Source organism: Hibiscus syriacus, unplaced genomic scaffold (assembly GCF_006381635.1).
Source record: "Hibiscus syriacus cultivar Baekdansim isolate YM2019G1 unplaced genomic scaffold, ASM638163v2 tig00006405_pilon, whole genome shotgun sequence".
Lineage (NCBI taxonomy): Eukaryota > Viridiplantae > Streptophyta > Magnoliopsida > Malvales > Malvaceae > Hibiscus > Hibiscus syriacus.
Genome location: NW_024062097.1, coordinates 65413 through 80825, shown reverse-complemented (window position 1 = coordinate 80825; position 15413 = coordinate 65413). Strand labels below are relative to the sequence as shown.

Below are 15413 nucleotides of genomic sequence, written 5' to 3'. Positions count from 1 at the left end.
CACAAACATACCACGAAAAACAACATAGCAGCTAAGGATATGAAAAAACTGAGAACATACCATAAAAATCAAAATCAAGCAAAGCATTCACATAAGTAAAAGGAATATAAAAGCAGCGTTAGTCTTGGCTCATGAAGGAATTGGCCACCGGAAGTTGAAAAGGCACGTCGAAAAAGGTAAAATCGAACATTTCACCTTAGATCTACATCGTTTAGGAGATATTTAGGGGATTTAGAGTTCAGTTTCGGCATGGGGATGGTGAGAAGAACATTCTATGTAAGGTTTTCAAGATTCTGGCCACCGATGGTGGTGGCCGGAGCGGCGGAGCGACGATGGAGCTATGTCGGTGAGGGTCGACTGTTCGACCGGGGATTGAGAGCGTTTGAAGAGAGGAGAGGGGGAGTGTTTGTTGAAATGTGATAGAAATGAATTTTGGGTTTAAATGGGGGTATTTATAAGAATGACTAAGATGTAATTATTAGATTTCTAAATCCTTTCCGCAGTCCTCCTTGTTTTAAACGTAATTCATTTTGGTCACCATATGCAATTTTGTCCTCAAATTATAATATAGTCAATTTAATCTTTGCTTATATTTTTATATTTGTGCAAATTAGCCCCCCAACTTTTGGTTTTTCTCACTACAATATCTAATTAATTTCAATTTAAGCCTCGACTCTCTTTATTCTTTCCGGTACAATCCTTGAACTTTAATTTTCTTGTATGTCTTTTATTTATTTGAATATTATCAATTTCTTTTTATTTGTTTTTAAATCTATTTTTATTTTAACTCTAACTTTAATTCTTTTCAATTTTACTTTATTTATTCTTCTTATGGCCTAATATTAATTTTATTTTTTAGGGCAATTTTAAATTTGTCAAAGGGGTAAGTGATTCGGATCGAACTTGTAAATTTAATTTAACTTTTAATTTTCACAATTAAGACGACCGATAAATTAAATTAGTACCGAAAGGGCAGTATAGGGGTGCTAATCGTTCCCTGACTGTAATCGATCTCGAATTCAATTCTGGTAATCACGTAGATCAGGTAAAAGGGAATCCGATCAACCTAGTTTTAAATGATCGGTGGCGGCTCTGTCACATCAAAATTAAGTTAAGCCCAATTTCAGACCCACACGGAAGAAGAACGGTCACGACAAGTAACCATGCCCATATCTATAGCTTCAAATGCAAGTGTGGGCTCGTTAGATGTTGAAAAGATGATTATGTGAATTAGAAGCAAATACAAAGATTTATATGTAATAGAAATAATAAGTCCACAACCGTTTTTATTATATCATTTCTTTACAAAATTATAAATAACTTTTTTAATTCTCCTCCCGAATTCAAGGTTTCGTCCTAATTTATCGGATAAATTCACGTCGCACACCTAATTTTGATGGGTGAGTTTTCCGATAGGAATTTTCTATATACTCAAGAACTTGAACCCAAAATTTTACTTACGCGATATAAAACTGCTTGTTGAACCAACCTCTTAATTATAATTAAATTCTAATTAATATATATATATATATATCCATATTTATCTCTCTCAAAGTCCCCTTCCAAACCGTTTACTACTTAGACCCATCAACCAACTGTTTTTTGCCCTTTGTATCTTTCCAAAATTCTAAGCAAACCCCACACAACCATCATCGTCATCATCACCACCATGAACCCTCCTCTCCTAACACTTTCTCTTTCACTTTATAAAACCCATTTCACAAAACCTTGTTAGTTATCAACAAATGGAAAAACCCACAAACACTACATAACGCACTTCACAAAACCCTCTCTTTAGGGTATTTGATTTCCATGATGAGGAAGCCTAGCAATGGTGGTGCAACTGCTACTACTAACAAGCTTAGGAAAGGGTTGTGGTCACCGGAGGAAGATGACAAGCTCATCAACTATATGTTAACCAATGGCCAAGGTTGTTGGAGCGATGTAGCCAGAAATGCTGGCCTGCAAAGGTGTGGCAAGAGCTGCCGTCTCCGTTGGATCAATTACCTGAGACCAGATCTCAAACGAGGCGCCATATCGCCGCCGGAAGAAGAGCTTATAGTCCATTTGCATTCCATTCTCGGCAACAGGTCTGCCCTTCATCCCTATCCTGCATGCATTCCTTTCCCCTTTGTTTTCCATATTAACTTTAGAAGAACAGTAACTTGGTCAAATTCTGGTTTTGGTCCGTTTACGTTCGGCATTTTAAGCGGAATAGTTAACGGTGTTAACTATTTTGACTAAACAATGAATTTATAACCATAGAGAGACAGGGGGGGGGGGTTAGAATCATAATTTGACCAAAGTTGAATGAGTGTGATACATGCTGTTCTGGAGTAATCATTATAGCAATGATAATTGAATAGAAATGGTCTAATTGCTTTCTTCATTAGGCAATGCCTTTCAACCCTGTTTATGATTCCATTGACAAGATAAGAGCTTTTGAGCATAGTCATCTTCATCATTATAATCCCCTCATCTCATGTCGGAAAGGATACATAAAGCAAAACTCCTTTTCAACTCTTTTAAAGGTTAACTACAATTTTGGTCCCTTTATTCAAATTCCTATACTTCAATTTTGGTCCCTCTAATTTTGTGATTTCAGAATCACAAATGAGAAGTAGCAGATAAGAGACATCCTTGTTTGGTTAATTGCTTGAAAGATACTCCAGCCCTATATACCAACCGTTTGAGTTGAAGATACTCAAACCCTAAAATTAAATAATTAATGCTTTCCGGCTTGTTTAGCACTAAAGCATCCATGCATTTTATGCATGAAAAACATTGACCCTTGTTTCCCATCTTTGTTGTTTCGAAGGTGGTCTCAAATTGCGGCTCGCCTCCCTGGTCGTACCGACAATGAAATCAAGAACTTTTGGAATTCAACGAAAAAGAAAAGGATCAAGAAATCGTCCTCCTCCTCCTCACAGAACGCAAGCGATCCATGGACGTCGAACCCTAACAATGATTCCAAGGCCGTCGGCGGGTTCACGTCAGTGGTGGAACAACGGGTTCTGCCCATGTACATCGATTTATCGTCGACTTTGTCCAACTCTTCTTTGCAATCCACAGTCTTGAATCCCACTGGAGCTGTGTTCGGTGCCACCACCGGATACTTTGGGACACAGGTCGGTACAAGTCTCGATTGTTTCTACGGCGAAAACGAGATATTCGATAACGTCGACAATGTGGAGGAACTATATATCCCTCCTTTAGAAAACGTTGGAGAAAGACGTAAAGCCGAAAACACATTTGATAGCGACATCATCACCACCGCCGTGACCACCACCAACAACAACATTAACAACAACCCTTTTAGTATCAAATCAGAGAACATTACGGCCAGCCCGGCCATGGGGAATTTTTGGTTAGGAGAGGAGCTTAAAGTTGGAGAATGGGATTTAGAGGACTTGATGAAAGATGTTTCTTCCTTTCCATTTCTCGACTTAAAAAATTTGAATTATTAAACACGCAGGTCAAGAAATTAAAACCCTAGAATCCATTTCCAAACCTTAAACCCTGTCTCTTTGATAGTGAAGAAAACTACAAAAATCCTAGATTCCGTCAATACTTACAAACCAGTAGTTTTTTTTTTTTTTTTGAAAACATTTGTACAAGGTTGTAGGATAGCTAAGTCTGGAATAATGGTGGGAAAGTATTAAATTACTGTTGCAATTCAATATAATAATAGTCTCCTAATTATTTTTAAAGTCAATCATAATATCAAATTACATCTGCAAATAATAATATAGAAATTCTGAGATTTTTAAAATGTAGATCTCGTCCACACCAAATATTACGGCTACTATTTATATTATAAATGTGTTGTGAAAGTAATTCTTTTATTATCAACAATAAGTGTATTTTGATTTGATTCGAAATGTATTAAATAAGCCATTTAAACAGTGTCATGAATAAATGCAGTATTTCATTTCTAAAGTAACGTAGTTGGCATGTTCAGGTGTTAATTTATTTGGATTAATTATAGAAGTAAATAGATGATTATAAAATAATAAGAAAGAAAAGAATATATAAATATACATTAAAATATAAAATAATAGAATTATCGCGACTACATAAAATTCTAAACTTAGATACTTCATTAACTGGAATGACATCAATGATTGAGGGGGTGTTGTTCTTTCTAAAGGTCTTGGGTTTGAATAGATAGGGATTGACGGATTGTATTGTTAATTGTTAATAAAGATTTTAAATATATTCTAATTACTCAAAAAAATTCCTAAAAGTTCGATTTAATTTTTTTCTTTTAACTTATTTTCACCTAGTGCGAACTTTTTAAACTTTGTTAGACAGAATTCAAATTACAAATTCTAATATTTTATTTGAATTAATTAAAATAAATATATAATTTTATTTATCCAGAAAGCATATATGTATTCATGGACAACTAAAGCACAAGGAAAAATGAATAGAAGCTTGTGTAATCATAAGATTAATTTGACGTGGACGTCAAAACTAACAAAATTGAATGCAATACAATAAGTCTCAATTGATGTCTCAATATTTAAAATCTGAACGCGAACGCGACCTAACTTGACCTAATCTCGTCCTTTAAAAAATCTGATTCGACTCGAATTCGATTTTTTTAAAAAAGATTAACTGGTCAAAACTCGTTAGATTTAAGTTAAATTACTATCCCTAAGTGGACCACTATGTCCGCAAGGTTGCTAGTTTGGCAAGATTATCTGCGATCTGGTTGCCTTCTCTCTGAATATAGTGAACTCTAACGATCCAGTCTTTCTTCAGCACCTCACAGGAGTGCAACTGACTGTTCACCATGTAATGCCCCGATTTCTGGGTTAGCATTTTTGGGCTGACCCGAGAGAGTTAAATAAACCCATTAGACTTACAAGAAGTTTTTGTCCAATCATAATATGATTTGGGCTTGGATTGAGCCTAAGAGGATACAAAATGATATTTTTTATTTGAGTATAATTGAAGAAAGACTAAGGTTGTAATTTACTCCGAAAGTCTTTTAAAGCTGAAAATCTTTAAAGATGGCTTATGTCAAGCTATTCATCTCCACAAATATATAATATATTTTAAAAATTATATATATATATATTTAGAACTATATTACATAACACTAAAATAATAAAATAAGATCAAAATTCAATATAAATCTTTAGACAAAAATAAGTGTAAGGAAAGGTTTTATATATGATTGTTTGGCTAAGGAGGTTAACTATCACTGTGCTTCTCATACTTTTATCTATTTAATCATGTACTCTCTCAGAGAACTTGATTGTGGGGAACGAACCAGAATCATCAATCAGGCAATATTCTTCTAGAACTATCACTTCTCCTACATCAAGGTCGAAGCTGAGTTTGTCCCTAGGATTTGATGGTGTGTTTTTGGCTGCCATTGATGCATATGATGGTTTCTCTCCTCTCGATAAGGGATTTACTACACTTGTAGTTGGGCTTTGTTTCGTGTTTGTTTCTTCGTCATAGACCATAGTTACGTATGTTAGCATGAGGTTATCCAGAGCACAAACCGCCTCTGATCTTACGTTTTTAATGCTTGTTGGTCGTTGATCAAGATAAGAGATCTGGTCTTTCCAACACCGACGATAGGCCTATGTTCGACGAAGATTTTGGTATACTATGTAAAACACTTAAATTAGTCTTTAATGGTTGAGATGTCCATATCTATAAATTAAAATCTTGGATTGGAAATGAATTAAAATTGGAGGATGGTGCAAAGAAGTAACTATTAAGCAACACAATGACTTGAAGATTAATAAAAGGGAAAGGGGTGGCCATATATATTTATATTTTCCTTTCATTAATTATTAACTAACTTCATTGTGATTTGAGTTTATTGTTATTTAATTTGGAGGAGTGATGAAGGTCAAATTATGACTGTGGTCCTTCAACCATGCTAAAATTTTGGATTTGACCTCGATACTTCGATTTAATATAATTTGGGGCTTCTATTTTATAACGTTATTACTTAAATAATGTTAATTATTTTTATTAACACTCACACGTTTAAAAAAACCAATGCCATCATGATAAGTTAGAAAAACATACTTTTAAAGAAAAATTTGTTAGTATTTTAATCAAAATAGTTAAAGGATTTATTTTTTAGACTAATTAATTGTATTAGATAAGTAGGCGGATCAAATGATATAAGATTGAAGTAAATGACCTAAATTTTATATTTAAACAAAAATATATTGCGATTAAACATATTTAATTTATTAAATTATTAATTCAAATCGAAAATTACAAAATTTCAATATATTAGCAATCCTCCGATAAGGGCAGGACTATAATTTGATCAAGTAATAGTAATGGATGGTTGTTTTCTATTTAATCATGGAAAGCGACGGTGCTTAAAAGTAGGCTGACCGTTTAATAATTGCCTGCTTTAAAGGCTTTTCGCTATTTGTGGAATTTTCAAATAATAAAAAATAAATGTTTATTCATGTTTTATAATATTTTGATATAATAAATTAAGGTAAAATATTTTTGAACTTGAATTGAATTTATTCAAAGTTTTCAAAAATAATTCAAAGTCTAATAAACTAAAATTTGAGCAAAAATAAGTTTTTTAACATACGTAGTACTGATACAGTTCTTATAGTATCGATATTATATGAACAATACTGATATTGTTCATATGGTATCGATACTCTCTCGGTAGTATCGATACTACAGCTTGCTCAAATTTCATAATACAAAATAGGTACCGATACCTAAAAGGGTGCCGATACTACTTTACATAGTAGTATCGATACCATGAATGATAGTATCAATACCGTCAAGCCCAACGGCTAGTTTTATTTAAATATTACAAAGATAGTACCGATACTTCCTATAGAAGTACCGATATCCTCTGTACTGGGCAATTTATTTTTGCAGAGAAAACATCCCCAAACGACTAGAAATCATCCCCAACGGCTAGAAACGACCACAACTTTATTTCAACATATAAATACAAGTTCAAGACATTTAAAGAAGGGTTAGAACACCTATACAATCAATCAAACACAAGAGAAGAGCTTTGCACTCTTTATTTCTATTCTCTTGTAAATATTGTGTATTTGTGAGCTTTAATTTGTAAACATCCTACCTTGTAGAAGTTTTATTGTTTACTTTTTGAGAAGGAGTTTTGGTTCTAGCTAAGTATTTGAAAAGTTAGGGAGTTTGTAAAGGTTATCTCTTTGTCCTTGAAAAAGAAAGAACAAATTAGTGGATTTGTTGAAAAATCTTAAGTGAAGAGCATAAGTAATGGATGTAGAATTAGTTGAGAAGTTGAACCACTATAAATTGTTGTGCAAAATTATCTATATTTTCTTTCTTCTTATTTTCTAAATACAATTTGTCAATTCATCCCTCTTGTCACTTTTTTGTTGTCATTTTGAGCTTCATAAATCCTAACAGTAAATTATACATTTAGTACCTAAACTATCAATTTTGATCTGTTTTAGTATCTAAACTTTTAATATTTTTTTGAACTTAGCGTTTAATTTTGAAGGGGAACTAAAATGAAACAAAACTAAAGTTTTTAACGGCGAGGTACTAAAATTAAATAAAATATTGTCCTTATTGGAGGATTGCTAATATATTAAAACTTTGTAATATTCTATTTTAATTAATAATTTAATAGGTTAAATATATTTAATCGTAATATATTTTTTGTTTAAATATAAAATTTAACTCATTTACTTTAGTATTATATAATTTGATCCACCTACTTATATAATATTATTAATTAGTCCAAAAAAATCCTTTAACTTATAATTTAGTATGATTTTGGAAAAAATTAAAAAATTAGTACTAAATCTAGATGCATAATTTGCCATTAAAATTAAGGGAAAACTAGTGCGACGCCTGAGAGATTTGAACTCTCGCGTAGAAACCCCATGTACTTAGCAGGCACACGCCTTAACCACTCGGCCAAAGCGTCGCTTGTTTTAAATTTTGACGTATATTATCTTTATATTTAATTTAAAATGGAAAAAATCAGATTTTGTATTGCAAGGCTTGTACGGTTCAATAATATTTCATGGGCTATCAGTAGACAGCTTACATTTGATTTGATCCATTCTTCCTGATCCTGTGTGATTGTGATTCATTTGATAAAAATAATATAATTTTTACGAAGGATATTTAATAAAAGAAACTTAAAATTCAATAAATATTATTTTTATATTTATCTTGTAAAATAAACCAAGTTTATTTGTCGGGTCTCAAGAAACAATAACCGTTCTCAATGGAGATCACTCGGTTCGTGCTCCGTTACTCTGTCTTTGATAACGTATGCCTCTACTATTACTATGTACACGCGCTTTTTCACCGGAAACCGGCTCTTCACCGGTTTTCTGCTCTTAGTCAAGTTTAGTAAATGCTCTCAACGGAAAGGTCAATGCCATTTTCAAAAGTTTTAATTTGATTGGCACCGGTGCGGTTGGTTGCGGATGAATTTATGCATGCATATGTTGGTTTCTGTAATGATGAAAATTAAATTGACATAATTTTTGACGATTTATTATGTATTAATAGTATAATATAATTACAAAATGATATCTTTTCAAAAGATTTTAATAATTTGATATTAAATTTTTAAATATTTTATAAATAACGTGTTTAAACTCAAGTTTTAAATGTTGTCGTAACAACAATAAGGAAACCACGTGGAAAATTATGAAATGGTCCACGTGTAGGTAAAAGCTCCACGAAACCTGGAATCCCAACAGTTGGTGACGCAATCAAAAGCTTAATTCTCAGAGTTCAAGTACGCAATAAATAAATAAAATTTTAGAAAGGGAATTGAGAAACAGACATCGTCCCAAACTGACGCTCTTTCATGCGCTGCCGAGAAAGAAATCTCCCGTCTTAGATCTGCCGAGAACGCCGTCCTCATCATCCTTTCCGTCCTCGTTTTTTGCGGTTTCATTCTTTGGTTCTTTTCCGGCTTAGGTTCAAACACCATCCCTTCTTTCCCATATAATAGTTGCATTTTTGTTTGCTTGGTTGTGAAAGTTAGATCATTGTTGGGTTTATGATTGTCTACAATCTAGGTTTAAAAAATTGGTTATAAGTTAGTGAAATAAATTGCTTGCCTTGACGAGAACCAATAATAGTAGTTCGAAATTGAAATATACTGATTGATTGTTAGCCATATCTGTATGTTCTTTTGATCGGCCAAGGCATAAAAACTGGCAAGCTTTGCACTTTAAATCCTCTTGTTGGTTATTAAGTTATTTTGGAGTTTCTGTTTTCATTTAGATTGATAAATTCTTATCGGATTTACTTATTTTCAGTTGCAGATATTAGGTAGATTAAAGTTAGAACTTAGATATTTAGGTAGATTAAATTTTATAGCTTTCTTATTACTTGGGTGATTTATTCTTATTAGTTATTTTGTTTATCTGAGGGGCTTTGATTTTCTCTGAAGAATTATAAGTTGGGTTAGGTTTTTGAATATTAAAGTTTTATTGGGAAAATTTGTGAGAAGTTGCTATATAGAATTCGGTCGTGTTTATTTAAAGGGTTCTTTTAGCAATTAAATATATTCATAAATATTTACCCCGCATAATAATAAAAATCAATATTATTCTATTTTATTCCTTTTTAACACTAGGCTTTTAACAATAATAATAACAATAGTATTATATAAATTAAAATCCTATTTAGTAATCAACTAGGCTTCTTAGTACCCCTCAAATCTCTAGCGTTTTATTGGTGCATCTTCTGTCTTCTTCGGATTCCTTTTTCATAGTTCCTCATAGCTTCGGCTATAGATGATTACTTGAGGTCATATCCTTCTTTTAGAGCCCATAGGGCGAATAGGGAGAGGGCTCGACAGAGTGGTGTCAAGGAGATTATACTTAGAGTTTGTACGTTGAATGTAGGCACATTAAATGCTAGGCTGCTGGAGCTAACCGACGTACTAAGTAATAGGAAAATAGATTTTGCATGTATTCAAGAGAATAGGTGAAAAAGGGCTCGCGCCAAAGAGTGTAATGGGTACAAGTTGTGGTATTCAGGCGTAGATAACGCTAGAAATGGGGTGGGTATCTTGGTATCCTCTAGGCTCAAGGAAAATGTAGTTGAAGTTTGTAGATACCATGATAGGATCATGATGATTAAGGTTATTATAGAAGCGGAAGTGTTGAATGTCCTTTCAGTGTACTCCCCACATGTTGGCCTAGGGGAGGGGGAGAAATGTTGCTTCTGGAATTTGTTAGATGATGTACTTAGGAGCATTCCAGAGGACCAAAGAGTTTCCATAGGGGGAGACTTCAATGGCCATATAGGTAGTGCAATCGACGGGTATGACGGTATTCATGGGGGTTTTGGTTTTGGTAGTAGGAACGAGGAGGGGCGTATATTGCTTGAATTTGCTACTGCACACGATATGGTGGTCACAAACTCCTTTAACAAGAGAGATGTGAACTTGATTACGTTCCATAACGGGGGACATTGTAACCAAATCAACTACATCCTGGTTCAAAATCGGGATCGATGGGCTTGCATTGACTGTAAGGTGTCCCCTGAAGAGGCACGTGCGTCACAACACAGATCGTTGGTTTTGGTGTTCCGCGTACGCCACGTGCGGAGCACTTATAGGAGGGATAAACTTGGTAAACCTAGGATCCTTTGGAAGAACTTATATGGAGCGACAACAGATGACTTTAGGAGTAAGGTTTTGTCTCATACAGGTTTTGAAACTACAAACTCAAATAATACAGATATGTTATGGAAAAATATGACAAATTCCATCAGAGAGGTGGGCAAAAACACCCTTGGGTTGTCGACAGGGAAGGTCAAGGAACATAAAGAATCGTGGTGGTGGAACGATAAAGTCCAAACTAAGGTGAAGACAAAGCGAATTTGCTTCAAGGAGTTTCTACAATGCAATGACGACGAAGAAAGATCGAGAGCTAAACAAAGATACAAGGAGGCAAAACAGAAACCAAGAAAACAATGGCTAAAGCAAATGATAAGGCATACGAGGAAATGTACAAAAGATTAGAACCAAGGAAGGACAAAACGACATCTTCAGGCTTGCAAAATCCAGGGAGAATGGAAAAAATGATCTAGGTAGCATTATGTTTATTAAGGACGACAATGGTGTTCTTTTAGTGAAAGATCATGATATTAAGAGGGTTTGGGGTAGTTACTTCCTTGGCTTATTTAATGACGATGCCTCTCTTGTAGAGATAGTACCGTTGATGGGTCAGCCGACCATCATACTACGACCAATGACTGCCCTACAAGTAGGATTAGGATTGAGGAAGTCAAAATGGCTTTTAGAAAGATGGTGAGGGACAAAGCTGTCTGTCCAGATCAAATTCCTATCACTGTGTGGTTGGCCCTAGGAGAAGAGGGAGCTAAGTGGTTGACCAACATCTTTAATATTATTTTAGAGACTGCCAATATGCCAGAGGAGTAGAGAGAGTCTACGGTGATACCAATCTATAAGAATAAAGGAGATCCCCAACGTTGTGATAACTACAGAGGTATTAAACTACACAGTCATACCATGAAGCTATGGGAAAGGGTGATAGAGGTTAGGTTGAGACATGTTACTAGGGTTTCGGAAAATCAATTTGGCTTTATGTCAGGCAGGTCTACTACGAAGGCGATTCATCTACTTCGACGGCTTATGGAGAAATATAAGAAAAAAATAGAGATCTTCACATGGCGTTCATTGACCTTGAGAAGGCGTATGATAGCGTTCCCCACGATACGATATGGAAGACCTTGGAAATGAGACGAATCCCAACTGCTTATATCCGGGCGATTCGTGATATGTACTGTAGATCTACTACATACGTCAGGACTACAGTTGGCGACACCGAGGCATTCCCGGTGGAAATCGGACTCTACCAGGGGTCATCTCTTAGCTCTTCCATCTTCGTCTTGATTATGGACGACATCTATTGTGCGACACCAGACGGTGTTCCATGGTGTATGCTTTTCGCTGACGACATTGTCCTAGTTGCTGAAACAAAAATTGTGTTGAATAGTAAACTGGCTACTTGGAAGACTGCTTTAGAAGTAAAAGGTCTAAGGATCAATATTGAAAAGACAGAGTATTTATGTTCAAACTTCAGTGGGAACCAAAACGATGAATATGTAGAAGTATGCATAGAAGGACACGTTCTCCCCTCAAAGGATTGTTTCAAGTACCTAGGGTCTATGATACATAAAGATGGGGGTGTAGATGATGACGTTACACACCGTATAAAGGCAGGATGACTAAAGTGGAGGGCTGCTACTGAAGTCTTGTGTGACAAGAATGTGCCTCTAAAACTTAAGGGAAAATTTTATAGAATGACAATAAGACCAGCGCTGCTGTATGGATCAGAATGTTGGGCAATCAAGAAGGATCACGTAAGGAGGATGGAAGCCGCAGAAATGAGAATGCTTCGATGGTCATGTGGTAGGACTCTGTGGGACATGATACCAAACTCTACAATTAGGATGTCCTTGGGGGTGGTGTCTGTATCCGAAAAATTGAGGGAGGGAAGACTATAGTGGTTTGGGCATGTCCTTAGGCGACAACCGTCGGATGCGGTCAGCAGGGTAGAGTTGATTACAGTCGACGGTGCCAGAAGGAGAGGACGACCAAGGAGGAAGTGGGTAGATTGCTTGAGATCTGATTTGAAGGATTTAGCCATTACCGAGGACATGACCTCTGATAGGAAAGTATGGAGACTTAAGACCAGGGTAGCCGAATAGTGTGGGTCACAACCATAGGGTGTAACATTCCTGTCTTTTTTTAATGTCTTTGTAGTAATTTCGATGACTTCTATTTTTTATACGTTTCTGTCATTGGAATTTATGAAGGCTTAGAACTAGGGTAGCGGAGTAGTGTTGCATTAGTTTAGGTTTTAACCCATTTGACTTTATTCCTTTTGTAGCTTGCTATCGTTGACTTCTGTGTATCATTCTCTTCATGCTTTCTCTTTTTAAATTTAGCCATGTCTTACGTTTCTGTCTATATGTAGAGATTTTTTCGCAGGGATTTATTTGTAGGGATTACTTTCCATTTCAGACGCGTAAGAAGACTGTTCAACTATGTATTTATTTATGTAATTATGCATGCATTGTATTTTATCTTTATTTTTAATTTTCTGACTGCCGGAGGTCTTCCACGAAAGCTTCTCTCAACCTGGCGTTGGGGACAACCTACTATCCTACCTCCCCTTACTCCCATTGCATATGGGAATAGGGTTTTGTTGTTGTTGTTGAACAGAGAAATAGATGAACCTCTTCTTTAGTGTTATTATACTGAGAAATGCACAGAAACTAGATTGACTCTCTCTCTTACTGATTTTGATTTTCTCTCTTGGAAAGTCCCCGGAATTTAGAGTTTTTGTTTCTCTTCTTCACGGTTAAACGGGTAAGTGTCCTTTTCAATTTTAATCCCCTTTTGTTATTTGGCATCTTAATTTCTGTTTGTTTCCAGTTGTTTTTTCTTTTGCCTTTTTTGGGTAATTTTTAAAGTGGGATTGGAACTAGTTTATAGGGTGTCGAGAATTTTGTATACATATGTGGTCAAAGTTTTGTGTTATTGCTTTTTGTGCTTGCATTTCTCTTTTCAAACTAAGCTTTGCTTTATTCTTCTGATGAATGTGGAGATTAGTTCTTTCCCTTTTTGTGTTTTCATTGTGCTTTGCTTTGTTCTGTTCTGTTCTGTTCTGTTACTCACATGTGCCATTACGTAAGTAAGAATAATTTGCTTTTTCTAAGAACAAATTTCCATCTGAGTTTTTATGGAAGAATGCAATCAAATTCTGTAGATGGAAGTCAATTAGAACCTGAGGTGCATGGTGTTCATCCAACTGCAGTTTATTCTGAACTAAAGTGGCCTAATGTCGTTTATGGTTCCATCTCCACGGGATTGAGAGGAGTAAACTCATTAAATTTATCTTCAATGGAATGCTCTAATGGTTCAGGGTAAAATGATGGGCATTCACTATCCAACGGTGGGCTGAATGAAGAGGATGGTGTTAATAAAGAAACACAAAATACCGCATCCTCTTGGGCAGGTATTTCACATCCTTATTATAGTAAATATCTTTAGGAAATAATTACTAAAATGATGTTAGTAATACAAATGGGAAAGTCTCTACGAAGTTTGTTTTGGGTCATACTCTTCATCATTTCTTGACTTCCGAGATTGAACATGGATCTATAGATGGTTTAAATTATATATTGTTTTAGGTTCTGTTTAGCGTTTCTACTGTTACATGTAAACCATCAGTTCTTGTCAAATGTGTTTAAAGTATTTAACTGAAAAATATAATGGTTCAGTTAAATATGCTGTAGTTTTCCAGAATACTAGAAGACATTTGGTCTCTCTTGACTTGTATGACCGTATGTAAAAGTAATATGTGCTATGAAGTATTTTCCGTGCTCTCTATAGAGCTTTAGCCACCTAATATGTTGGTATTACCGTCTGTCACTGATTATTCTTTTCATACAAGAGATTGGTGGTTGATGGGTTGCCAATCATTTTCTTCTATTCATTTGCAGTTGGAAATGGCGGACAAGAACATCACGATTTGCAGTTTGTTGCATCTACTGTACCCGTTATGCGTGATGAAGGCCTCACGCAGCCTCCCCTTCTCGAGCTTGTTTATCATTCAATTGTAAGTGCCTGAGGCCCAAGATTCTGTTCTGTACAGTTAGGGATCTCGTTGTTTCAGTACTTTTCGTTGAAGGATTCCTAGTTTTCTCCCAATCCTTTTGCAGGCATGTGCATCAAATCCATATATGGATCCACATTATGAAGGAATGATGGCAGCTTATGGACATCAGCCTTTGATATTGGAGCTTTGGTCTGTCTATCAATATGATTATGATCTAATATAGATGCTTTCTTGTATTTTGATTTCATCATTTTCCTCTTATTAATTTTATCTTGAATTTTTTCTGCTTGTAGATTTATTTCTGTTTGTTTTTATCTTTTGCATGAAACCATTCTCTTGAGACATCGAGGTTACAATGATGCTTCAAAATAGATTGCAGTTTTAGCTGGTGATTATAGTACGGATTTGTCATGACTAAACAAATGCATATATTATGCCATTCCACTTAATAAACATTTCTGCTGCCTAACTTGCATTTCCGAACACAAAGCATAATCATTATTTTCTGGATGGAAAAAGGAACTTGCCTGTTATTTTCTTCCTTGCTCATTTTTCAGCATGTTTGTACACATGTTCTCTTCAGTGTTGTCGAGGGTTTTTATACACTTGAGGCACAAGAAGCAAAAAATGTGCTTTGCCCGAGCTAAAATGGTAGTATGTATGTGTGTTTCCTTACCTTGCGTAGGGTTAGCTTACCAAATTTAAATGAAGAAACCTGGTATGATTTTGAATTTCTAGTTCTTTCCAAATTCTTTATATTTAGTTCATCATCTG

General features: G+C 35.0%; 1 protein-coding gene, 1 long non-coding RNA gene and 1 other non-coding gene across 3 annotated transcripts; 2 read left to right on the top strand and 1 right to left on the bottom strand.

Annotated features, from left to right (window-relative positions):
• The first annotated feature begins 1782 nt into the window (after window positions 1-1782).
• LOC120200677 (transcription factor MYB46-like) lies at window positions 1783-3538 on the top strand. Its single transcript, XM_039201449.1, has 2 exons — window positions 1783-2090; window positions 2819-3538. The coding sequence occupies exons 1-2, from the start codon at window positions 1813-1815 to the stop codon at window positions 3465-3467; spliced, it is 927 nt and encodes a 308-aa protein (XP_039057380.1). The 5' UTR covers window positions 1783-1812; the 3' UTR covers window positions 3468-3538.
• A 4319-nt stretch (window positions 3539-7857) lies between these two features.
• Window positions 7858-7939, bottom strand: TRNAS-GCU. The gene has a single exon. It is a non-coding gene; the product is annotated as a tRNA-Ser (tRNA).
• A 5748-nt stretch (window positions 7940-13687) lies between these two features.
• On the top strand, window positions 13688-14842 carry LOC120200675. The gene is made up of 3 exons (XR_005523592.1): window positions 13688-14036; window positions 14524-14639; window positions 14743-14842. It is a non-coding gene; the product is annotated as an uncharacterized LOC120200675 (long non-coding RNA).
• The last annotated feature ends 571 nt before the right edge of the window (window positions 14843-15413 follow it).